The sequence below is a fragment of the Chelonoidis abingdonii genome, chromosome 6 (assembly GCF_003597395.2).
Source record: "Chelonoidis abingdonii isolate Lonesome George chromosome 6, CheloAbing_2.0, whole genome shotgun sequence".
Taxonomy (NCBI): Eukaryota; Metazoa; Chordata; order Testudines; family Testudinidae; genus Chelonoidis; species Chelonoidis abingdonii.
Window position 1 is genome coordinate 118671477 of NC_133774.1, and position 8225 is coordinate 118679701.

At 41.0% G+C, this 8225-nt stretch overlaps 1 protein-coding gene across 1 annotated transcript; it reads right to left on the reverse strand.

Annotated features, from left to right (window-relative positions):
- Window positions 1–1325: 1325 nt before the first annotated feature.
- On the reverse strand, window positions 1326–3618 carry LINGO2 (leucine rich repeat and Ig domain containing 2). Its single transcript, XM_032789818.1, has one exon. It carries the CDS (start codon window positions 3586–3588, stop codon window positions 1768–1770), a length of 1821 nt encoding a protein of 606 aa, XP_032645709.1. The 5' UTR covers window positions 3589–3618; the 3' UTR covers window positions 1326–1767.
- Between the last annotated feature and the right edge of the window lie 4607 nt (window positions 3619–8225).

The window sequence follows — 8225 nt, forward strand, 5'->3', positions numbered from 1 at the left end:
AGTGTCCATGTCAAATTTTCAAAATGAGACTTAGGCTCCCTAAGTTGCACAGACACTTTTGAACAGTTTACCCTAGATTAACTAGAATGGGTACAAAATCAAACACATTGATTTTTATTCTTACTCAAAGTTATTCCAAACAATTTATAAATCATATATAATTGTCAACCAAACATTAAAATAAATTAATCTATGGCTCATGTTTCTTAGGACATGACAAGGTGGTTAAACACTACCCTCTCCCACCAAGAGTTGGAAAATACTAGTACTCTAAAACATCTTTTTTGATACCAACAGTACAATGAGTTGACATTACAGTTCCAGTTCCGAGCCCTTTTTGCATGATCTTTGGAGGAATAAAACAAACACGTATGTAAACATAACCAATGTTCCCCTTGCCTTCTCTCCTCCACAAAAAACACAGATTGTCCCCTCCTGCTCTGGGCCATTGTCTCAAAACCCCCAAGACAATACAATTATTAAAATGGCAGATAGAATAGCTGAAGTAATCTGTTAATGGAAATTAGCATTTGTGTTTATATGTTATTTATAAATATATGGGATGAGATTGACAGTGGCTAGAAGTTCATTATAATTGGCAGTACTTTGGCCTTTTGGAGGCTATCATGTTTTAAACATTTCTTTAGTCGCATAATCCTCGTATTATGCATGGATAACCCTGGTTTATTGGCATTGGAGAAGAGTTCATTCCTATCAACAGAGCTTTTGTACATTTTAATTTACTCCCTCAAATACTAAGGTGACCATATTTCCCTAGGAGTACACAGAATGCATTACCTTCTTTCTTTTCCCCCCGTACACATTAACATTTTAACAATGGCTTGGAATTAAAACCAAAGGGTGACAAAAACAGATCTCTTTTTTCAAAGCATAATTTATCTCTTTTATATGTCTGCTATGCCTAGTAGGTTGGGCTCTCCTGGGTGAGAACTAGGGCTTTGTTACAGTAAACTGGTCCAGTGTGATATCACAGATATAAAAAATATTCCATTCTGTATCAAAACTAGGCACGTGCCTTTTATTTATATGAAGAGAAGATCAACAGAGCAGAACATTTGTACCCTAAGCTATGCCTCTCTGGTCTTCTACATGAAAACAAAAGTATCTTGTGTTGTCTCATTGGTAACTACAGAGGTCTAATTTGCGGTCTGACTATAGTTAAGGGGAGGAGTGACATCACACTTGGGTCAGTCTCGGTGAATATCTCAAAGCACAAACTCTCATTCATATTGCTTTAAAATGTACACAGTATATATGTATATTAAAAAAAGATAAGATCAATTTCTTTGTGGTGTTGAACCAACTATAAGGTATGATGCAAGGCTTTAACAAATGAGATCTATAGATACAAATTTCACTGTAGAGTATGTTTTAGACAAATGTGTCTTTTTCAATATGTAAATCCTACATTGTAGGTTTTTTTCCTTTCTTTTTCTTTTTTGTAGTGGTAGAAAATGCTGAACAACTGTCCATGAACATGAGCCAACAGTTCATTACTGAGATCCCCAGAATGCCAATATTTGCAATGCAAACAATTAGTACCGTTTACCAACTATTTGAAAGGCCCTGACACACGTGCCTCAAGATTAGGAGGCTCTACTGTACAACCCCAAATAGTCTTTCCATTTCCACATAACCATTTGACACTGACAGCTGCATTAAGCTGCCTCCGCCTAGCAATTCCACATGCCAGGCTTGTTTAATTGGTTATAATGCCACAGGAAAAGCACTGCTAGCAGTAGACCATCAAATCATTTTCATATTGAACCTCCGTGGTCCAGCAACCTCTCCTTCAACGACAGCACCATTGTTTTTGCGGGGGACATACTCAAGGTCAATGCTGGTTTTGTGCTTGCCTTTCCCTCGGCTCCACACAAAAAGAAGTAGGAAACAAAATAAAACAACACCAAGGAATGTGAAACAGCCCATGGCTGTGGACACTAGTATTGTCTTAAGGTCCAGCGAGAAGGTGTTCACATTGGTTCCATTGGAACTGGTGTCATTGGAGTCTGTCATATACATAGGGGTCCTATTGGCGTAAAGGAAACGGTCTGAAGTGAATCCTTTTACCGTAAGGGAGGCTGAGTATGTGTCATTCCCAGCTGCGTTACTTGCAATACAAACGTAGATCCCAGTGTCTTGATCTTGAGCAAATCGGATCTCCAGCATGCCATCTCCCAGCACCGTGGCTCTTCCATTTGATTTAGTTGTGATCAACCTCCGTCGCGGTGTCACCCAGGAGATGGTAGGTTGAGGATCCCCATCGGCATTGCACACCAGCTGCACAGTCTGTCCTTCCTCCACTACCAGGTACTGCAGTTTCTTGTCCCGTATCTTGGGCTTCTTGCAGGTGAAGTAAAAGGAAAGGGCGGTGCTGTGAAAGTCTTTGAACAGCTTCTCTCTAACACTGTCTGGGCCGGCACACATGGGCTGCTGGCTACCAAAATGTAAGGTGGTCTGCCTTTGTAATAGCCAAAGGAGGCGGCAATCGCAGGCCAGGGGGTTGTTGTTAATGCAGAGGATCTCAAGAGTTTGAGGGGAATGGAATACATTCTCTTCTAGCGTTTCTAACAGGTTCTGGGACACATTAAGTACACGCAAGAACCGGAGCCCTTGGAAAGCATGTGGTTCAATGGTACGTAACTGGGCCCCCACCATGTGCAGTTCCTGCAGACGCACCAAGTCTGCAAACATGCCTGCCTCAATGGTGCTTATGGGGTTGAAGGAGAAGTTTAGGTGTGTCAGGTACACCAGGTGTTTAAGAGCAGAATAAGGTATTGCAGACAGGTTGGTGTTGGTGACTGAGAGAGAAGTGAGGTTGAGACCATACAGGCTATTGGCAGGCATCATGTCCAGTAAAGGCCAATAGCTGATCTCCAGGTCTTTTAGGCGAAACAATCTCTTAAAGGCATTCACAGGCAAAAGGTTAATGTTGAGATGTCTCAGATGCAGACTGATGAGGTTGTGAAGGTGGGAAAGGGCTTCTGTTGGTACAGCTGTTAGGTTGCATTTCTCCAGGGTGAGCTGCTCCAGGCTAAGCAGTCCACTGAAGGCCCTGTGGGATATATAAACCAAATCATTGTCCCCAACTTCAAGGGACTTCAGGTTATGCAGATCCTGAAACATGTAGTCCAGCAAAATGACAATCTTGTTTTCACTTATATCAAGCTTTGTTAAGTTTGACAACCCAGTGAATACCCCTAGCGGGACTAGCTTCAGACGGTTTCCTTTCAGTCTCAGAGAGCGCAAGTTGAAAAGATTGTTAAAGGCTCCAGGCTCTACATTGGCAACAATATTGTCACTGAGGTCTATCTCCTCGAGCAGTGGGTAGGATGTGAATTCCTCAGGGTTGACACTCTTCAGCCGGTTCTTGCTTAGATCCAGGATTTTGGTTTCAATAGGAATACCCTCAGGGATGGAGATCAGGCGCCTCCTGTGACAGCTAACAGACTTGTTTTGGGCAGAGCACTCACAGCGGGCTGGGCAGCCTATGGTAGACCCCATGAAAATGAGCACCACAGCCAGACCTAGGAATGGCTGCCAGAATGATGTGGCCGTGTGAAGCATGACTCCACCGATGTTGTCTACTCCTCGGTCACAAGCCTGGAGGAAGAGGGAAGAAAAGGGGGAGAAGTTAAGTTAGTAGCTAAATACTGTTTTAACCAGATTTCTGGCATCCATTTCAGAGCAGGCTCACAGATTTCCATTCAAAACCACAACAAAAGCCATAGCAAATGGAGACAAAAAGAAAACGTATTTTCATTACAAGTCAAGGGGACATGTTTAAGAATCTGTTCATTTGGCATTCTGCCCCCAGATTTCAGATACATCATGCAGCAGTTTTTCCTACTGGATGCAGTGACTGGGGTATTATTTTTCCCATCTGAGTCTCTGCATGACAGTGCTGCTGCTAAATCAGAGACACACACACACTCTATGCTAACAGGTCTAGCAATAAAGTGAATCACACTTACAAAATGTATGCAGCATTGGGACTCAGTGATGTGATATTAAAACTTATATCTTTCCTGTTTCAATATTTTAACTGTGAACCTTGAGTTGCATTCACTTCATTTTGTATTGGAAAGAGAGTTTCCTAGCAAGAGAAGGATTCCTATTAGCATTATTGTATACATTATAGTGCTATACAGATAGAGATTATTGATACACACACACACACACACACTATATATATAGGATGGAACTGGTATGCATACAGTAGTATATTGGATGGAACTGGTATGCATACACACACACACCTCTTTAAAGAACTTTTAGGGATCTGAGGCAAAAATCTGTCAGAGATGGTACTTAGTCTTGCTGTGAAGCCAGAGAACTGGACTCAATGATTTTTTCAAGGCCCCTTCCAGTTCTGTGAGACAAGTATATCTCCATATTTAAAAAAAAATGATGCACAACAGACAGATAGATAAATAATAAAACCAGTGAATCTCTGATTAGCACTTCAATTAAGAACAAATCAATTCTTGCTGAAACTTTGCTTTCAGAAAGGAGTTTTATTTATTTCTAGGCCCCACTGAGATGACAGCTATTGCAAAGGGAATTGTTTATAGAGTACCTTTTTCATTCTTAAACATGTAAATTAATTGTGATGGGGAGAGAGGAGCAGTAGCAAAAAAAGAGAAAAGAAAAGAAAAGAAAAGAAAAGAAAGAATTTTTTGTTTTAAATAACACACATTCCAGATAGGGACAATCGATTGCTTGGCAGCCATAGTTTCTATTAGATTTATTTACTCCCACCTGCAGGTTAAAAGTGAGGGTAGCTTAACAAAGGATGCCTTCTATTACATGTAATTACTATCCCCTGAAGCTGCATTTTAAAAGGGCAGCTACCAAAAACACGGGTCCTTCTATCAGATTGGCTACTCAACAGATCATCTCTATGACTTGATTCGTGACTAATAACACTTTCCAGAGCTAGGCACAGGGACAGTGCAAGCTTCCTCTCATAACTCAGCGAGTGCACCTTAGTCTTGACCTGCATGGCCTCCCTATTCCACTCCAGTGCTTCTCCTAGGCAGACACTGATAACGTAGGGCAAATTGTGTGGTGGTTTTGTGATATTGCCTGGGGACTAGGATGAAGACCATTCTTTGTTACACTACCTATAAAAGTACATTTCAACCTTGTCCTGGAAGGACAAACTGCTGAGATTCATTTAGTTTCCCCTTTCAGTAGAAGTCTTGTGAGTAAAGATTACTGGTTATGTCCAACTGTGACAAAGGTTTTCCAAGATCAACTTCACTTCATTAGGAACTAAGTTAAGACTGAAAATCTATCGGTCTCTGTGATTTGGGTCTTTCCACTGAATTCTGATCAAAGGGACTTTCAGCCACTCTGATCATTATATTTTTAACTCTGTCTGTGAGGTTAGCACTTTCGTATGGATACTTCTGGTGTGCAGGGAATTCATTTCCCATCTTATTCACCTACTGTAGGAAGCATAAAGTAAATAGGTTCAGTGGAAGACAAGAACCCCTGGAGTGCTTATTTTAGTTGGCAAAAGTATGAAATGTTTCTCTGCAGCCATCCATGTTACCTGGTAACTAAAACTTCTAAGCAGCATAGAAGCTGCTGTTGAGGAGAATAAAAAGTGATAAAAGGATTTCTTCCCCATGCCTGAATCAAGAAAGGGAAGTGGTGTTTGTAATCACTTTTGTGTGTGTGCATGCATGTGCATTGGAAGATTTGTGGGTATTAATATGTATGTGTGTGTTTGAGATTCAGAGCTGAGGTTTAAGATGGTGTAAACTATATGTTAGGAAGTTCAGGAGTAAAATTGATTTGATTCACACACCAACAGCCCAGAAGAAAATGTGAATAAAAACTGAGCGGAGAGAATAGAGGGGATACTTTAAACTTCTATCTGCCCAGGCATTTCAACCCCATTCATCACATCTTCTCCCTCTTGTTAGTGTTTTTGTGGAGATTCCCCTCCCTTCCAGCTCCTGTGTGCGTGCAAATGACACCATTTTAGGCCTTGCCTTCATTAGGAAAAAAAGGTATGCTCTTACCTCATGTAATCTAACACATGGATAACGAACAGGAGGAAAATCCTAAGGAAGAGGAGGCAATTTGTAGTTTTCACATGTGTGTTAGTTGGTTCCAGTAGGCTCCCCCTTAGCGTTTACCTCAATCTGTTAACATGTGAGGGCACTACAGTTTCTCATCTTCACTAGGATTTTATCTCGCATTGGGTACTATGTGTTAGCCAACAGGAGGTGAGAAGACACCCTTTTCCTTACTATAAATGCACACTTAAAGTTTGGCTTGATTAGGACTTAAAGGGATGTTTTCAGCTAACATCCCTAGCAGGTTTGTCCCTAGGTTCAGTTTGATCAGCTAGCACGTGTTAGAAGTGTACATGGTCTTGCCTACGTTAGACAGTTTGTTAAATAGCAATAATTTGTAGTCAATCTATCTGTTAACACCAACAGTTCTTTCTCTCTTCTCTTTAGGCTTTGATATTTTGTGGGGTCTGGGTTCCTGCTCACCATTCTAGTGAAATGTGAAAAGGTTATAGAATCACAGAAGTGAAGGGCTTGAATGGATCTCGAGAAGTGACCAGGCCCAGCCCCCTGCACTGAGGCAGAACCAAGTAAACCTAGACCATAATCTAGTTGTTATAATCTAATAAAGAGAAATGGAAAATAAACAAAAAGTGTGAACCTCAGGAAGGAGTAACAGAAGGTTGTTTTTTGTAATTACTAGTAAGCATTGCATGAATGAATCATACAGGCAGCCCTGAAGGTATTAAAGCAACCGTTACAGAAATTTCAGTTTATCATCCAATCACCCCACATCCACTGAAGTTTTCTTTGACTGTATGAATTAATATTATGCATTCAATAAGTTCTCTTCCGCAAAATGACTCTTCTGCAGCTGACTATACATTTAATGGTGGCTCATTTCTCTTTACACTTCTGTGATGTATATTGTATTAAAGACTTTGCACTTAGCTGACAAAGGACTCAGATTTCAGATATAGTTACTTAACAGGACACTGACATTCCTGAACTGAATACTGAAATTGGCACTTACTTGTCTGCCTGAGTGCCAATTTAAGCATCCAAATGCCAGATCTGGATCATCAATATTTGAATTTTGGTCTCTGGTGTTTTTAGTGGGTTTTTTTTTTTTTATTACAGAATGACAGATTTCAGGATATTATTCCTTACTGAAGAGTACGAAGTAACAAACTTCCTCTTCTTTCATTTCTCGCTCTCTGACTGTGCCTTTTAAATTCATTGTTAAGAATCAGGTTATGGTTGGCCCATATCCTGTTTCAACTTATGACCTTACCCAGGGTTCAGATGACTGATTAACAATTAACAAAGCTTGTGTTAAGTCATTAGTTAATAGTTCTGTTTGATCTCACCCAAAACACCTGAGACCTCTTTTAGCTAGTATTTATTCCAGACCTTTGAAATGCAAATCACTTGTTCAAAATTCTGCAGCTTTGGCTCTCAATTCTGACTACATGCAAGTGTTTGACCACAGTGTGAGTATACATGTATTCCTTAAGCTTTTAGAGTGAAAATCAACCCAGTACAGAAAATTTGCCCAAAATCCTATGTACTGCTTAAACTGTGTAAGATTGTTTGGGCCTTGCACGGACTCTCTATACTGCAGTGAATTTCACCTTTAAATAGGAATAATTTACCTAGCCTTGAGGCCTAACACCTACTGTGCTGCTGCTTATACTCCTCTTTGACTTGACTCTATTCCTTGTCCAGTCTGACTCTACATCATTACGCAGTGTCAACATCTACCCAGAGCCAGTAAAAGACTAAAGACCAAATTCAGCCAGCGGCTAAGCAGGCTTGTATCCAAAGCCATAAGTATTTGGTAGTGTTGAACTCACAGCCAAACAGGCAAATCAGGGATAATGGTGGGTACGTCTAGACTACCTGCCGTATCGGCGGGTAGCGATCAATTTTTCAGGGATCGATATATCATGTCTCATCTAGACGCGATATATTGATCCCTGAACGCGCTCCCTTCGACTCCGGAACTCCATTGGAGCGAGCGGCGGTAGCGGAGTCAACACTGGGAGCCATAGACGTCGATTCTGTGCCATGAGGACGAGAGGTAAATCGATCTAAGATACTTCGACTTCAGCTATGCTGTTCATGTAGCTCCCCTCTCCCAGTGTAGACCAGCCCAGGGTTATCGGCAGAGCG

What these genes read in the sequence shown, in the direction of transcription:
- LINGO2 (XM_032789818.1), bottom strand. Translation starts at nt 3,588, where the DNA reads ATGCTTCACACGGCCACATCATTCTGGCAGCCATTCCTAGGTCTGGCT.